This window comes from Psittacula echo, assembly GCF_963264785.1.
Source record: "Psittacula echo genome assembly, chromosome: 2".
Lineage (NCBI taxonomy): Eukaryota > Metazoa > Chordata > Aves > Psittaciformes > Psittacidae > Psittacula > Psittacula echo.
This window is the reverse complement of record NC_137737.1, coordinates 56,496,420-56,515,112: the sequence shown is the minus strand read 5'-3', so window position 1 is coordinate 56,515,112 and position 18,693 is coordinate 56,496,420. Positions and strand designations below refer to the sequence as shown.

At 37.3% G+C, this 18,693-nt stretch overlaps 1 protein-coding gene across 1 annotated transcript in view; it reads right to left on the bottom strand.

Annotated features, from left to right (window-relative positions):
* MINDY4 (MINDY lysine 48 deubiquitinase 4) overlaps positions 1-18,693 on the bottom strand; it is a gene marked incomplete at its 3' end in the record, with an annotated part of 73,552 nt that overhangs the window by 13,658 nt on the left and 41,201 nt on the right. The window contains exons 14-15 of the mRNA XM_080639664.1: positions 10,625-10,688; positions 8,882-9,043 (exon numbers count right to left, since the gene is read on the bottom strand). Coding sequence (XP_080495790.1) covers positions 8,882-9,043; positions 10,625-10,688 — 226 coding nt within the window. The remainder of the gene's footprint in view (positions 1-8,881; positions 9,044-10,624; positions 10,689-18,693) is intronic.

Genomic DNA, 18,693 nt, shown 5'->3' with positions numbered 1-18,693 from the left:
CCCTGATTCTCTCCCTTACAAATCCCTTAAGAATGCTCATAAATTTCAGGGACACAATTCTCAACTTCGGAAAATGTCAACCTTTCAAAAGCAAGCACCTTTAAATGGCTCATTTTCAACACTCCGGGTGGTCTTTTTCCACATCTGACTTTAGTGTGTATTTGCACAATAGTGAAATTAAATCTACAGAAAAATATTTATTACTGGAGAATTATTCTAACTTATCTGCCAGAAAGAGTTCACGGTACTTCACCATTTGGCTTTAATTTTGTCATTGAACAGACTATTTTTTTGCCATGTGTATACCAAAAGAAACAAACAAGAAATATAATGTAGATACTGTGTTTCTGTGGTTCTTCATCTCCATTACCTTGAACAGAAACAAACAGATTATCACTTCTATACAGTTGCTACAATTTAAAGAAGAAAAGATTATATCAAAACCAGGGGGGATCACTTTATATGGCTAGTGTGATGCCATTTTTTCTCCAGGAGTTTTATTATTACTTAGTATAATTTCACTTACTTGCTTGTTGGATTTTACCTTTTTCTTTTAATTAAAATTAGATTCAGTTATTTCTTGCTTTATGTTCACTTGCATGAATACAACAGATGCTTATTTTCCATAGTAATCATATAATACAGTACTGAGATCCATGTGATTCCACAAAGGTCTGGGTTCTGCCAAACTGTGTGATTTCTAATTGTAGTGAACCCAGTAGGATTGATAGACAAAAGGATAATTACAAAGCTTTCACAGTTAAAGGCCACAACCTATTGTTTATTCTGTCAATGTTTTTTTCCCTACAATTGCAATGACCTTTACTGAATTAACATTAAACAATGTTCCAACAGTGAACATTGACACTGAAGGGTCAATGGTGTAAAAACAGATATCCTTGGATGGTCAAGCACACCACTGACTCAGTTCACCTATTTGACCAGCAGTATTAAAATACCAGGTCAACCACAATACTATTATATTTGCATCTAGTTAAGGGACACTGTGAGGGTAAAGTTAATGCCATCAACATGTACTTGATTTCAATCAGATTAAGAAAAATAAAATTAATGTTCACAAAATTTATTATTCAGACTGCGCATAACTTAATGATGTGTGACAGCCTTAGATGATTTTTCTGCAGCTTTGAATCCTTCTTGTTGTAGGAAACAAAATCTTTCTAATAATAAATGTGGGAGCAGGGGAGTACAGGAGAGAGAAGGGCAACATTAATGAAGACGAATAGAAAGAAGTGTGCGTTCTACCCTAACTAAAGACTCTGGGAAAGCACTGGCTATTGACTAACATTCTTTTATGCTGCTGTGACAAGGCAGAAATATGTCAGGGGAGTATCACAGTATCACAGTATGTTAGAGATTGGAAGGACCTCAAAAGATCATCTAGTCCAATCCCCCTGCCAGAGCAGGAACACCTAGATAAGGTTACACAGGAATGTGTCCAGGCGGGTTTTGAATGTCTCCAGAGAAGGAGACTCCACAACCTCCCTGGCCAGCCTGTTCCAGTGTTCTGTCACCCTCACTGAGAAGAAGTTTCTTCTCAAGTTTAAGTGGAACCTCTTGTGTTCCAGTTTATACCCATTACCCCTTGTCTTATCATTGTTAGCCATTGAGAAGAGCCTGGTTCCATCCTCATGACACTCCCCCTTTATATATTTATATACACTAATAAGGTCCCCCCGCAGTCTCCTCTTCTCCAAACTATAGAGACCCAGCTCCCTCAGCCTTTCCTCATAAGGGAGATGCTCCACTCCCTTAATCATCTTTGTCACCCTGCGCTGGACTCTCTCCAGCAGATCCCTGTCCTTCTTGAACTGAAGGGCCCAGAACTGGACACAGTATTCCAGATGCGGTCTCACCAGGGCAGAGTAGAGGGGAAGGAGGACCTCTCTCGACCTACTGACCACCCCCCTTCTAATACACCCCAGGATGCCATTGCCCTTCTTGGCCACAAGGGCACAGTGTTGGCTCATGGTCATCCTGCCGTCCACTAGGACCCCCAGGTCCCTCTCCCCTACACTACTCTCTAACAGGTCGTTCCCCAACCTATATTGGAACCTGGGGTTGTTCCTGCCCAGATGCAGGACTCTACACTTTCCCTTGTTATATTTCATCAAGTTTCTCCCTGCCCAACTCTCCAGCCTGTCCAGGTCTCGCTGGATGGCAGCACAGCCTTCTGGCGTGTCAGCCACTCCTCCCAGCTTAGTGTCATCAGCAAACTTGCTGACAGTACACTCAATTCCCTCATCTAAATCGTTGATGAATATATTAAATAATACTGGTCCCAGTACTGACCCTTGAGGCACTCCACTAGATACAGGCCTCCAACTAGACTCCACCCCATAGACTACAACTCTCTGGCTTCTGTCCTTCAGCCAGTTCGCAGTCCATCTCACTACCTGATCATCCAGGCCACACTTCCTCAATTTAGCTATGAGGATGCTGTGGGAGACTGTGTCAAATGCTTTGCTGAAGTCAAGGTAGACCACATCCACCGCTCTGCCATCATCCATCCACAATGTTATTTCCTCATAAAAGGCTAGGAGGTTGGTCAAGCATGACTTCCCCTTGGTAAAGCCATGTTGACTGCCCCTCATAACCCTCTTATCCTTGACATGCCTTAAGATGGCATCAAGGATAAGGTGTTCCATCACTTTCCCAGGGATGGAGGTGAGGCTGACCGGTCTATAGTTACCCGGGTCCTCCTTCTTGCCCTTTTTGAAGACTGGAGTGACATTTGCTTTCCTCCAGTCCTCAGGCACCTCTCCCGTTTCCCAAGACTTGGTAAAGATGATGGAGAGTGGTCTAGCAATGACTTCCGCCAGTTCCCTCAGCACCCGCGGGTGCATCCCATCTGGACCCATGGATTTATGGATGTCCAGATTGCTCAACTGGTCCCTAACCCATTCCTCATGGACTAAGGCAAACCGCTCCAGTGACCTGACTTCATCTGAGGTCTCAGGAGTACAGGGCTCTTCAGGACTGCCTCCGACAGAGTAGACTGAGACAAAGAAGGCATTCAATAACTCTGCCATCTCAGTATCTTCTGTCACCAGGGCATCCATCCCATTCACCAGTGGGCCAACCTTGCCTCTGGTGTTAGTTTTATCAGCTATGTATTTGAAAAAGCTCTTTCTGTTGTCCTTGACCCCTCTGGCCAGATTTAATTCTAAGGAGGCCTTAGCCATCCTAGCTGCCTTCCTACATCCTCTAGCAGCAGCCTTATATTCCTTCCGAGTAGGTAGCCTCAGGATCTTTTATTGATCCATGTCCCATTCTGCTGCTTTGCTGGTACATCCCATCAAGCTGGAGAAATGTTGAGAGAGATTCTGACCCTCACTCAGACTTCAGCACTTTGCCGTTCCCTTAACAAACATGAAGGACTTTATAATTCACTTCAGTAAATTGCTTCACTGCAATGACAAAGATAGATCAAGATTCAGTCCACTTAACTCTTCAGCACCTGTTTCTAGGCCCTCTAACTTAGGCTGGCCCTTAGGCTTTGGCTGTCTATAAAATCAAACAAGGAAAAGATAGGTCTTGTCAGAAATTTAGATGTCCCCCTGATCATAAGCTATGAAGGGAGTTGGCTGGACTGAACTAAGCATTTTCAACCTGCAAAAGACCTAAAATTAGATGGGACAAATCTGGACCCACATGTAGATATTTGCAATCTTAGAGAGATGTGGAAAATATTTGACTTTTCATTTTCTATTTTGTCTGTTTGCAAAGCATGCATAAGTCTTTTAAACATGTGGGGTTTGTTGTTGTCTTGAATAAAATCTTTGTGATTCTATTTTATTTGTAAGGATGTTGACAAGAAATCAATGCCAATATTCCAGCAACAGTGACTGGCCTCTGGGAAAATAACTGTCCACGGATGACTAGGAGGACAATAGGACTTCATTAAACAAAATTTTGGTTTCAGGCTAGAAAGGGAGATGTAAAAACAAGGGATGAAGAACAGACTTTTTAAATGAGCAATGCTTTGTCAGACTTGTTTCAGTCAAATTAGTATGTATCACGTATTTTTGCCCACAGTGGTGATCAAAAATGTCTTTCATAAAGAGCAGGGTCTCTTGCTGAATGCATCTACACAGCACAACATCTACCACACACCCCTTATTGAAAAATAAGTGGAAAATTAAAACCAACCATCAGTTTCCATTTTGCACATGCATATTTTTGTTGTTGGTTCCTTAAGCGAGTTGGTTAAAACCCTCTTTCTAAACCTCTCCCTTCTGCAACCCCACCAATGACTTGGCTTGAATGCAGTCCATTTGACTGAGAAAGATGCCTGTTTAGCAGACATATTTCCCAGCAAAAAAGGTTATAGGAAGGACATTCCAAAGGGCAAATAAACAGGTGAGGTGCCAGAAGACAGAGCATGTGTGCTGGATTTAATAATTCAAGTAGGGCTTGTTATAGCACAGAGTGTGCTGGTTGCATCAAAAGGACCAAAGATAATATTTCTCATCTGTGGAATTTTAATGCATAAATTCCATTTGTTTATGTTTGTCCCTCTTTTTGAAAAGAAATTGGAAAAATGAGGATAAATTCTTTGTCAATGCCACATTCTCTCTGCAACTTCAGAACTGCAAAAACTATAAAGCATCAGTCTCTTGAAATGCTGACAGCTCAGGCAGAAACTTGGACATTGTCAGGAATCAGAGTAGGGTGAGTTTGGGAGGTCAACTAATAGTAGGTGTAACTACCATAACAGGTCAGGTTGGAAGCAGGAGAGAATCAGTGAAGACAAAGAAGAATCAGTGACAAGGTTCAAAAGTAACCTTGAATACTTCCACTACTTCATGTACAACAGCACATACCTAAAGTGATTTCAAAAAGCATTTCAGAAGGATGGCCAAATTCATCAGCTAGTACCCTACTTACTTCAGAATAACAGATTCAGAAGACCTGTATTCTCTTCCCAGTTTAGCCACCAGCTTATTGGATGACTTGCTGGGACGACACTTTGACTTTTGTTTGTCAGTTACCCCCTTGTAAAATGGTAATGATACTTGTCTCTTTTGTGAAGCACAGATCTATTCATAGGAAATGACACACAAATGTTAGATATTATTATCATTATTATCATCATTAATAATAAAAAAAAATAGTATCGTCTAAATTTTTCCGATGAGAATGCAGATTATTTTTCCCTTTTGTCACAGTTAGTGTATTAAATGATCTAGTATAAATACAAGTAGCATGTATTTCCATCTGTTTCTATTTTTAACATCACGGTAAGTTTTGAAAACTTTCATCATTCCAGTTTTTTTCACCTGCAATTTTAATGTGACATATAAGCCAAAGACTCTGACCCAAATGCAGGGACTTTCTCACTCACAACTGCTATAATTGGCCCGGTCCACTTCTGTGCCTCATCCCTTTCTCTGAGGTCTTGTCCCTGCTGCAGAAACGACTCCACTTCCCTGAAACTACTGCTGAACTGCTGCATGCTGCACATCAGCAAACAGAGGAAAACCTCTGGAAAACCAATTTTATGTGGACTGACCAGATTTTGGAAATATTGCTATTTCTTTTGGAGCTCTAAAGAAATCCCAGGAAACATAAAATCTGAATTTAAGCATTTTAGTTAAATATGTAAAATCAGATGGAAATAATATAGCTTAAATATGGGCTTAGCACAAGCAAAAGAAATCCAAAGATGTATAACTTGCCTACCAAAAAGTAACAGAATTGGACTTTTAGGTTTTTCACATTCAAATACAGAACTAAATGTTTGCATATGGAATAGATTGAATAAATCCATTTGTCACTGTGACAAAATTTGCAGCAAGTAATTACATTGCCAAAAACATACTGAGTATGGTGATATGTTAGGAGTGATGATTAGACATAACAGTTCCAGACAAATTACACGAAACACACACTTTTTTAATCAGCAAAGATAACACATTCAGCATGATCCAGTGAAAGGGATTAATAGATCAGCAACAGAGGGGTTCTTCAAGCAGTCACTGGAGAAAAAGGGGCTGATCATATCGTTTTGACTTGTGCTACTGCCAAAGTTTGACATAAGGATTAGTTCAGTTCTCATGCCCGCATGATATTTTGAATTCAGAAGACATACCAAGGAAATTGTGGATTATATACAAATACTCCACATAATTAGACAAGAGAGATAAAATGGTATACAAATCTTTCTCTATGTGGATTTACTGAATCTAGCCTGTAATCTTCCATATCTCTTCCTAAATGCATTTGTAAGTTGGAAGAAATCTAGAGCAGAGCAACAAAAATAAGCGGTGGACAGGATGTACTGATGAAAAAGGGAGGAACTGTTACATCAGCTTGCAAATGTCTAGCGGATGGGGATGAATTGTTAAGTGGGCAAGCTGGATTAGAAGTAAGAATGATAATCAGAGGAAACTAAGTAAATGAACAGTCAGATTTAATATTAGTATATTTAAAGCACAAACTGTATAGTAGATATTAAAATCTCCATATTCGCAGGTACCTGCAAATCTATATTTGCACTTTCTTATATTTTAGAGTAGAGATGTGTAAGAAAAAAGGTAAGATTACAGTTATGTGTACAACAAACACCTAATAAATGGCCAGCTAAACAGAAAGGCAGGAACTTCATGGATACATATTTTTTAAAGAAAGCTTGCTATATAACAGGACATAAAAATATCCTGAATTATCCCCTGAGAGGTTGGCTGGATACGACCTGAAGGGAGTTTTCCAACTCTAATGTCTATGATTCACCATATATCATTCTCAGGATTTTCTTACTCCTGGAAACAAAAAACCCAAACCAAAACAAAAAAACCCCAACAAACAAAAATGACAATCCTTTTCCATTGCTGGTTTCTGTTACCATCCTCAGAGCCACAATGTAACTGGATGCTGAAACAACTTACCGAAATACTGAGAGGAAGAAAAGACTCAGTTTGAAAGACTTACAGCCAAATGCTATTCTCAGTTTCATTACTGCAAACAATCAGTGACATTTATTTTTTCTAAATTGTTCTAAACTTACATCTTTGTAACAGAAAGCAGAATGTCCTCTCATGCTAAAAAGCCACTGTGGAGACTCCAATGACTTGAGACCAAAGGCCGCCAGAATCTGACTTCTGTCCTAGTCCTAAGGCAGCACTGCAGCATGAGCTGAGACATACAAACTGAAATGCAGAGAACTTGCAGATGTTCTTAATAAAAAGCAAGACAATTTGCTGCAGATGCCTAACTAATGTAGACTGAAAAAAAAAAAAAAAAAAAGGAAACTACATCTACTGGAGTTTCTGTAACAGATTAAGAGTCACTGGCCTGGAAAACAGCCTGTGAGTCCAGCTGATGCAAGAGCACAGTAGTAGAAGAAGCAGACTCTCCTCACTGTATAATTTGCAGAATAAGTGGAAGATGGTGTCTGATTCTCTGAGTAACTTTTTCTTTTATTTTTAGAGGGAAAATGGGAAAGAAATAGCTCCTGCCTGCACTGACCTAACTTACCATTTTGCTACTTAGATGGCATTTTCCTCACAAGAAAATTAAAAAAATGCTACCGTGGTGCACAACCATTTTTTTTTAGGTTTTAAATGTTACATTGCTCATAGAAAAGAACAAAAAACTTGAACTAGACACAGAAGCTAATTTATTTTTATTCCAGTTTGTTCTAAATTAATCTGATTGGATACACTGATACGCTGCCTTGACTGAATTTAAGCCTTGTTATAATCTTGTGAATAAAGGACTGCATTAGTTAAGAATAACAAAAATTATAATTTGTCACTAGCAGAAAAACATAACTGACTTTAGCCATATGGAAAACAGTTAAAATCAAGCTTTGCTTTCAGTCACACATTTATATTAGATCAGTACAAACAAATTCTTTGCTTTCAAATTTTTATAGAGGCACTGACTGCATATCAAAATGGGACTGTTACAATTATCTAATCTAGCATCTAACACAAGCAAGAGAACTTCAAATAATACCCTTGCATCAAACACAATATTGCTTGTTTAAGAACATGCTTTTTGGAAAGATGTCAATCTTGATGGCAATGTCTGTTGAAGGAGAACCATTGAAATCCTTATACAAGTTTTTCCAGAGGTAAATTAACGGCTGTCAATATTTAAAATGTTTAATCTACCTTTTAATTTTCATGATTACTATAATTAAAATACTAATTTCAAAGACATGTTAAAAGGACAATTCCCATTATATTGACACATATTTTAATTGCCTCCCCTCCCTCTTTTTTTTAACTGTTAATACAATATGACCACCATTACAGCATAGAGTAGAGGATTCAATCAATCTGGTCCCCCATGACACAGGAAATTGTGTAAAACTAAATACTTAGGGTGAGTTTCTGCTCCAGATTCAGCTGCTTACATATACATGACTAAGACATGGGTGCCCAAATGTGAGCTGGGTGTCTCAACTCCACTGTAATCAGTGGAGATCTAGTGAATACAGTCAAAGGAGAGTGTTCAGCTTAGAGCACATAATTATATTTAGTCAGCTGAGCAGCTTTCAGCTCCACAGACTGCACTGAGCAGTTCCTAGTTCACCTCTACAGATCTCTATGGCAGCCACTTAAATAGCAGTGTTAGTTTAAGGTGACTCCTTCTTCAGGAGATCAGTTAACAAATGATACAGGTATGTACTATTTGAGAAGCTACAGACCACTCAAGTCATTCCAAGGGGTGGAAGTAGTAACACAGAACCTTCATCCAGAAGGGTGACTACGCTCTAAAACAGCGCTAGATGCCTCTGAGTGAGCAACTGAATCAAGCCCATAATTTCTTAGCTGATATTCTCATTCCAAGCTAATTTAAAATGGAATTGTGTCACTTTTAATTAAAATCAAAATAATAGAAAGCATACCTGACAAACATCATAGTGCTCAAAGAGCGACAGCAAACCAATATCACTGCGGCTTGTGATGCCTTTCAAAATTGTGATATTGCCATTTCCAGAGTCCAGCTCTATCACATTGTTGAAAACATTGGACACAGCTTTGCCAGTCAAAAGCAAGTTCACCAATTCCTGTTTGTGACATGTTGAAAAACAAACAAATAAGCAAATCCCAGTAAACATCTTGTCTCTACCAGATATCAGTAGAAGATTAATTCAGGACTAATAGTTACACAGGCACCTGACCCTTAATTTATGTGGTGGCTTTAGATTTAGGGTAAGGATTAGTATTGCTTATAGATTTTTTTTTTCCCCCGAAATTTTAGGTTAAGTCTACTCCCAAAGTAAAACGAGAAAATATGAGCAGAGTTTTCAATGTTCATCTTTCCAGAGGCAGATTGCTCTCAATCTTCTGAAAGTTGTTTTTTTAAAAAATTCAAACATTTTGGTGTCCCTTTTGCTCTACAATTAAAGCTACAGCATGAATGATGTAAATTAATAGCCTATGCAGTACAATCTGATATTTCTGCATGTGCTTAGTGATGAATTTTCTATGTTGGACAAGATGTGTTAAAAGATTATTTCTTTCTCACTGATTATTTCTGGATGAACTTAAGTCTCATTCAGTAAGACATTCACCCATATGGCTTCACATTTGCTCTGCATCACTAACATACTCGTACTTACTATAGCAGATTGTTGATTACTTCTCCAATTGAACTAGAAGTACAGGTGTGTCAGTGTCTAAATACATGTGAGAGGGTGGAGGGGTGTACATTTGCCCTTGCGAGTGTGTGTAAAGTTTAAGGAACAGAGATACTAGATAAGCTGTTTCATGTAAGAAGCCACAAGGGCCAGCTAGGATGTAACAGCATGTAACAACATCTAGCAGCAGAATGTGCTACAGCAATGAACAAGCTAACTACTAATAAATAACATATGTCAAGAAACATGATGGAAAATAACAAGAAGGTTTCCAGAAAAAAATAGTCCAAATTACCATGCCCAAAGACATGAATAACAATGGTATTGCCAGTTTGGACTTGATGTATGATTTTAAAAATACTGCACACATTTATAGGCCCATGTTTCTCCTGAAGGACACCCCAAAGTTTATAGGTTCCTACTGGTGTTTTTAGGATGCCTAATCTGCCAGTGATGTTCCACCACCTTCTTGACAAATGACTGTGTAATCACAGTCTAAAAGTCTTCTAGCAACAGTAGAAGAGAAGAACATGCACCACGTCTTTTAGACACATCTACAATAAGTCAGTGCCTCCAGTCTGAAGCAGCAGTTAGCTGGGAAATGACCATTTACAGAGGAGCTGTACTATCAGGCATGCAACCCCAGTCACCTTTCTGAAATGGCAGGGAGGAAACACAGTTTGCAGTCTCAGTGGCATCTCAGCACTGAAATCAACTAAGGAGTACAGAAGAGGTGAATGAGAGGAGTATGAGCACATACACATATAGGTACAGACACACGTGGACCAGAAAACCATGCCAAAAAGCAGAGGCTCTGAAAGCAAAGCCAATGATATGCCAAAACACAAAAAAGAAAAAAGAATAAAGGATGAAGGTGCTTGACATTATGGGGAAAAATGAAAAACATTAGAAACTTTAAATAAGAAATGCCATCTCTTTCCAGAGGCCAGTTCACAGTTCTTCAAGCAGAGGTGTATGACATACCCAAAGACCACATGCTTAACCTACCTGAGTACAATAGCCATGGCTTCCAATCAACCGGTTTGTAAGCACGTCAAAATCATTGCGCACCCTGAAAAGGAGTGGAGAATACACTTACATTAAGAGTGGAGAACACAAATTTAAATACAATTCCTTTTTTTTTTCATTTGACTTAACATTTCTGAGTCTTAGGGAAAAAGTCCCCAACTGGTTTCCTGACCATAAATATAGTTCTTGATTTTGGAATCCTTTCAAAGTAATTTTTGCATGGACAGTATATATCAGCTAAACCTGTGGCAAACAAAAGTTGGTTAGAGCTAGAGTAAAGAAAATAGCTGTAAAGCCACTGTCACTACTAGTTAGAATTTTAGACATTAGAACTACTGGGTGACTTGTCTTACGGAGTTACAGAGCAACAGAATGGTTGAGGTTGGAAGGGACCGCTGGAGGTCACCATGTCCAGCCCTCCTGCTCAGAGCCACCTACAGCCAGTTGCCCAGGACCATGTCTTGATGCATTCTGAATATCTCTAAAGAGGTAGACTCTGCAACCTACCTGGGCAACCTACTCCAGTCCTCAGATAAGATGTTCTCACAAATATGTGTATGTATTATTCCTATCATTAGTACTTGGAATATACCCACCACAAACTGAAGATGATATAATATATATACTATATGGTCCATGAAAAGAAGAGAATTAAAAACCAAAACAACTCATGTCTGCATATCCATAATACTGCTGTGTGGTCCCTTTTTCTATCTTATGATATCAAAAAGTCCATGAAACTGCATTATTGATAAATATGGAGTAGTATGTCCCCAAACTAAGTTCCTTCTTGCATAACTACTGGAATTATTGAATTAGTGATTGGTTGATGACCTAAAAAATAAAGGCTGTAACTGCGATAACTTTTATCCTGCAGATATAATGTAATGGCAAACACTATTTTACACATCAATAAATGTCTAATCCATTGTTAAGAAAAAACAGCGTACTGTATTCTGGGACAGCTATGGCAATAGACTCCATTGGTTAATTCTATGGTTCATAAAAAAGCTATTTCCCTTCAGAATAAAAATACATTAATCAAAATTGGTTTGGCTACATGCTTATTTTGGTATTGTTACAAAGGTAGAGAGAATGCCTGAATGATCATCAATCAAAAACTTAGCAATTCTATATACATCTGGCCTTCTCATTCTCATTTGACTTACTTGTAAAATTTTCTATGCACTCAAATATTTATATTAGCACAATTATTTTTTTTAAGAAAATATTTTCTTTGTGATAAACTAAGAGTTGAATTGATATGGTTAGAGTAAAGCTAGCTAGGAATTTCCCTTCAACATTGCTATACATGGCCTGCTAAAAAACTGATTTTTTTACGTAAAAAGCTGGGACATTCTCTGCCTTCATCACAAACTTTACATGATTATTTTCACATATGATTTCTTTGCACACCAAGATCAGAATATAAGATTTTCAGCTCTAATGATACTTAAAACATTCAAAACATCATAGCCATTAAATAACAACCCCCTTTTTAAAAAAAAAATGTTTTAAAGGTAGTCATAAGAAAATGCCACAATAACATCTTTTTCTAGTGTGAAATCAAAGAAAAGACCATGGAAAGTGTGCCTGTGATATGGAAAATTCTCTCATGCAACATTGCAAGGAATGGATGAGGCGATAATAATCTTTGGATTTTGGCCATTTTTTAGTTTTAGAAACAGTTTCATCTTGAAAATGCCATAACCTTGTTTGAAACAAGTAGACTATACAATATGCGTCAGTTAGGGACGATGGGACATACGACAAAGACAATAGGAGGAAGTTCTAATTTCTTCTGTAGGTACAAACAATATGGGAGTTTAGAGGTGTATCACAGATTTTCAAGAAGAACATCTGCCTTTTAAATCATCTCTGCTAATGAGGAAACAAACATCAGGCATATAGCTATGAGCTTTACACCTATTCTAAGTGGCTTTAAGATTATTATTCATACCTGCCAAAGACTTACTAGCTTCTGTGTAGGTGTATTTATTATGTGTTAATAAAAGCAAGTACACTTTATGCGCTGTAAAAATATCAGATAAGGATAATAAGGTGCTTTATTTTCTGCCAGGCTGTGAAGATGTTCGTTAATGGCAAGCAAATCTGACGCATTTGTTCATTCTGGTGTTCTGGCTATCAAACAGGACAACAAAACTAATTCATGATTATTATGTCGCTGCATGGAATTTTCCACTTATAATTTTTAAATCACTTTAAAGCAGACAACCCCATTAATTTTAAGCCAGGAGACTTGTCAGTGTCCCAGTCATCATCATACAATGAGTTAAAGGCTTGACTCTATTGAATCCTTCCTTCTCAATTTGCAATCCAACGCTCTGCATGCTCCTTTGACAATTATAGGTCAGAAAAAGACACAAACAAAGAGAAGAGTGTTAATGACAAATATTTCTTCCTGGTGCTACATTATCAATATTTTCCACTGTCATAGTAGTACACAATTGTAACTGTAGTGAGCTAAAAGTATGGTGAGTGCTGGCACAGAATGGTGGAGTTTGCCTCACTTGGTAATAACTATAAAGTTTGTGGGGGAAAAAAAAAAAAAAAAAACACCAAAAAAACCCCCCAAAACAACCTTTTCAGTCAGAGGGCAAGATACTGACTTTTAAAATCTCCTGGACAAATACTTAAAATTAAGCATCTGTTCAAATATGCTTATGCAAAATCTTCAGCAGGAATCATTTCCTGAGTTGATGCATAATCAAAAACCTGTCACTATGATATGCTAAATTCCAAATCACTCTGTAAGATATCCCAGCTTGCTTTTTATTTTCAGTTGTAATGTGGGTAATGTGGCTTATATCTGCACTGAAACCAGGGAGGAAAGAGTTGAAATTCTCTATGCAGTGAGTGAAGTTCTGCATAGCAGAGTAGCTTCTGCTATGGCTGAAGTAGCCTGTTGAGACAAGAGAAAGACAGCAACAAATACACTCAGATTAACACACTTGCCAATGTGCATAAAGTCATAGTTTCAACTTTCGTGTGTTTCAGTTTTTCCCCTGGGTCCCTTGAATTGCTGAATTCTTCATTCAGCAGTGCTGGGATTGCTTAGTCCAGCTTTTCCGATTTCTTGAAAAAATGCAGATGTATTTTTATACACTCACAGAAACTAAATAACTTGGCACAACTTATCTCCACATAGTTCATTAATTTTATACTGTTCTTTTAAAAAATATTTATATTTAAATCTTCTTTTTTCCCTCCTTAGAGGGTGATCAGGGTGAGGTAAATCTATACTAAAGCTTAACTGTCTTTTGTTCAGCATGCAACAAACTTTTTTTTTACATTATTATCACATAAAATGAATGTCATTATGGGGCAAAAAAGAAAAATTATGTGCAATGTGGCTTCTGAACAAATATTTACTCTAAAGCAATGGAGAAATCTCATCATGACAGAAATGAACAAAATACATCTGGTATGAATTATATATATTTTTTCAAGGTTTTTAATGCTTCTGGTTTTAGGGCAGGAATGCCTGAAATAGCCTCTTCAGAAAAATATCATTACATATTATAAATCTCATGCTCCTCTCCATGCTCCTTTTGGTGATTCTGTGTTAATCTTCAGCTTTGTTGAAACTGTTAGTTTCAAGTTATAAATAATGCGTTTGTTAAGGATGTAAGGTACTGAAGATTACAACGTTCTGAGCCCAAACTTTGATTGCTCTGAATTGTCACAGACATACTGCCATAACTTGTTAACTTCAAAGTAGCTATTACGGTTCTTACTATGAATCTGCCTCATGTTTTAAAATCATTCATCCATTCTGGGACATACAAATTATTAGAAAATAGTCTAAGAGTTTAAGACAGATGGTCAAAAATACCAGAATTAGAAGAAACTGTAATGGCAGTATAAACCTTAGCAATGATGGTGAATTAATGAAATTAATTACAGTGATCTGTATGGACTGTAAGGTTTTGAAAGTGCATAAATATAAATCAATAATATAAACATTCTGAGCACTGGATGCTACAATATAATACAATCTGTAATCATATGAATGTTTTCTTAGCAATTAATACTGAGATAGAAAATAAGACATTTAAAAAAATGTTTCATACACATTAATTCTCAATTTGCTTCCAGGAAAATTCTTGCCAAGTTTTAAATGGAGAACTTCTGAGCATTGAATATTAAATACAAAAGTCACATACAAATTGTAACACTAGAAATAACTCCAGATTATCAAAATAAAAGTTAGTTCATATGAGTTATTTACCCTAAATATTGTTTGGATTGATAGGAGAACAAAATAAAACAATATAAAGCAAAAAAAAAAAAAAAAAGGTGCATTCAAGTAAGTGCTAGCTGTTTTACAGTCCTTAACTCTGTGGCTAAGCTGTAATACAAAATCGGTTACCTCACTTTGTTCATGGCAACAGACAGCTATATTAACAAACACACAATTACAAGTCTAGTCCGAAAATAGAATTTGGGTTGGGAGGGAGAAAAACTCGTCTTCAAGCATAAGGATTTTAAATAATTACAATGGTGATGTGGAAAATGACAGGATGGGTGACTGGCTTATTGTGTAAATGTTCCATAATATTTTTTTTTATACTGGCACACTGCAAAGGTTTCAAATGAATTTCAAAAAAGAAGGGAAGAGCCCCTTTGAAAAAAGGGGTTCAAGCCAGCAAAAGAAAGGAAGTGGCTCCATTCTCTATTTACCACTTTTTCATATACCTGGTAATTTCACAAAGTTCTTAGAATGTACAGATCTTGAGGAAATCATGCACACTTAATTCACATTTAATTCATCAGCTCTGCTGCTACAGGGTGCTAGCATGCTATAGGAAGTATTTATATTTCAGAGAAATAGATTTGATGTGAAAAGTGATTAATCTATTGGCATATCCAACCCACTATTTCATTTTTAAAAATAGATTATCTTTCTCACTGAATGCAGCATGTCTTCCTGAGCGCAGCACATTAAGATACTAAACCAGGATCTGCTTAAGCATGTTGATGTTGTGTTTAGCATATAGCTGAATAGTACACAGTATACCAGTACACTGGCTGAAACTGGACAGGTTTTTTTGTTACTGCTCTTTTGTAGTAGAATCATACTTATTCTTTCACATTTTTTTGAATCTTTTTAATAAATATACTTCATGTCCCTAAAATCAAAAGAGTTCATGTCTGAAATGCTTTGATTTCCTGAAGAAAATGGAAAAAAGAAGATTGGGAAGATGACAAAGCTAATCAATCACTTAGGGATTGGCTTCTTATCACTGTTTTTTTTATATCTAAAGATAAGCAAATAAACATCAGCTAATCACTCTGGGCTTCTTTACATTTTTGTATATGGCGAGAAACTGAATCCTGAAAGTAATTTATGTGACTTTGCTTAAATAATATCAGAGTAGAGGAACAAACTGTACTGTAAAATGCCTTTTTTGTATCTGATGAACATAAAGGGAGCCTGCCAGGACTTGGGCATGACCATCTAATTGCTATTTACCAGGGACAACTGGACACATAAATCATACAAATATGCTGGCACTGATGACAGGCTGAGTTTATTTTTTTTAGATTGCAAGCCAAGAAATAAGGTTGCTATAGAAATGACAACACCCTGAAGCCAGTTTTGAAAAAAGACTCCTCAGTTGGACAAGCCAATTAAAAGCAGTGCATGAACACTTGGTTTCAAATAGTCAGTTTGCTATAATTTTTAGCTCAAAGGTAAGAGAACTTGAGCATTTAAATGTAGTAGAATCAGAGGAAGTTCAGACGGTCAGAAGAAACCACTATCAAGGTACGGAGCAGCTTTCCTATCACAAGAGACTATATAGACGAGGACCGTTTCCCTACAAAAGGAGCAATTGATTGGCTGCAGCGGAAGTTCAAAAACTCCTCAATGGTAAGGAGATGATTAAGGAACATTTACTCACTGCTTTTCAGAACATGAATTAGGCAACGCTCTGTAGACTTATTGGGCAAGCAGTTCAAGCAAACAAAAGGAAAAAATCTTTCACAGAATGCATAACTACGTTGGGGAACTCACTGCCACAGGATGTTGTGAAGGCCAAAAGAATTAAAGGGTTCAAAAAGGTTTTAGAAAAATTCATGGAGGATAGGTTCATCAAGGGCTAATAAACTCAATGGTCCGGATACAACTACCAGTTTAGGAAGTCTCTGAATTACAGACTTTCGGAACATGGAGAATATACCAGCAAAATAATCGCTCTATATTCACCACATTTCTTATGCAGTTTCCTATAGCAACCACAGCTTTCTACTATCAAAGACAGGCTAGTAGGCTAGAAAGACCTTTCCTTTGATCCTATATGGACAGTCTTATGGAACTAAGGGGTTAGTAATCTCAGATACTTCTGAGAACAATATTCTGCATTTATATTAACCACCGTGTAGACTATCTGACACTCGGAGAAAGCAGAGTTGTGGAGAGGGGGAAGAAAGGAAGATGATGTTCTCTGCATCTGGCAGGTAAAATCCAGCCATCCCGGTTATTCTCTTCCACAGAAAATCACATTTCTTAGCTTCTTTCTTGGCTTTCCATACTTTTCTCAGTAGCAGTGTGACTGAAATCTAGTCACACTAGGAGTAATCTATTGATTCACAGCCTAAGTTTACTGATACACTTTAATTTTGTGCTAATATTGTTCTTTAAATGAAATAACTTGTCCCAGTCCTTCTTTTTTACTTACAACTGCTACCTTCTCATTTTTTACAAAATAGTTATGTCCCCTTTTAAAATTGGCTTTTTAGGCTAGAAAATATAAAAAAATTTGGGGTTTTGTAAGACAGATTTCTTATTCCCCTGGTCTTCCCCTTCCCTACACTTCTCCAGTTTTAATGGTTGAACCCAATTTGACACGGTATTTCAATGACACACCAGTGCTTTGCATAGCCTATTAATATTTCTTCACCTCTTAAAACATTTTATGCTGACACACCCTAAGAGTAGATCCAATTCTATTTTATAATGAGGGCTTAAAGTCACTATGTGCTCCACTACTGTTCTCAACTCCTCATCCTGCCATTTACTACCTGTGAAACCCCACAGTACAGTAGTGAGTACTCTCTGTTTGCATGACCTTTTGGGGTTTGTAGTCAAAATAAATTCTTTTTTTATTGCCCTCATCGTGAGGCTGAGCCAACACTTTTCGCACAACACGATTTGTTCTCTCTACTGACAGTGCCTTTCAACTTTTGCGTCACCATTACATTTCATTAGCACACCACTCCCTTTTTCCAGCTTTACTGTAGGGAACAAAAATTGAGTTTAATTCCGGACTGAGCACAGAGGAATTCCATGTGTAACCCTCTCCACGCTGATAATTCTTTTCTGAGTCCCTTTCCTTCACAATTTTTAAAAGACCTCTTATTTTCACATTAGCAAATGACTTCTCATTTGGTATTAAAATACATATTGATACTACAACTGCATGCTTTACTGAAGTTCAGATAGCATACATCTATTTCATTTCCCACTTTAAAAAAGCAGCTCTTTCATCAAAGTAAAATATTAGTTCAGTCTTCTATAACTTCTCTTCTGAGAAAGAAATCTCTTCTGATTTCTGAATGCAGAAATCAGACTGCATTCCCTGCCTATCTATCTATTTATCTCTGTAGTTACTTACTCTCTTTGCAGAATTTTGCCTAAAGCTTTCCAGCCTGAAGAGATAAAAGCTGGGTTGCTTGGTCTGCTTTTGCATCTTTCTTAAATGTAAGCATTTTTTGCTATTACACATTTATATGGTGACCTCTATTGTAAAAAGGTATTAAGCATCATTGTCATTTTATCTATGACCTGAGATGCCAGTTATTTCAGTATTTGAAGATGAAGAGCACCCACTCGTCCAGACTTACTGCACCAAAGATGCAAGGTTACAGTATGTTTTAACAGGACAAGTAGTATAGTAGGATCAAGAATGTAAGCTTTTAGGATCAAGTCCGTTCCTAAAGTCTTACAAAGAGAGAGAGCTCAGAAAGTCTCATAAAATCTATGAATGAGATATAGGCAAACAGATGCATGGTTAATTTTTAAC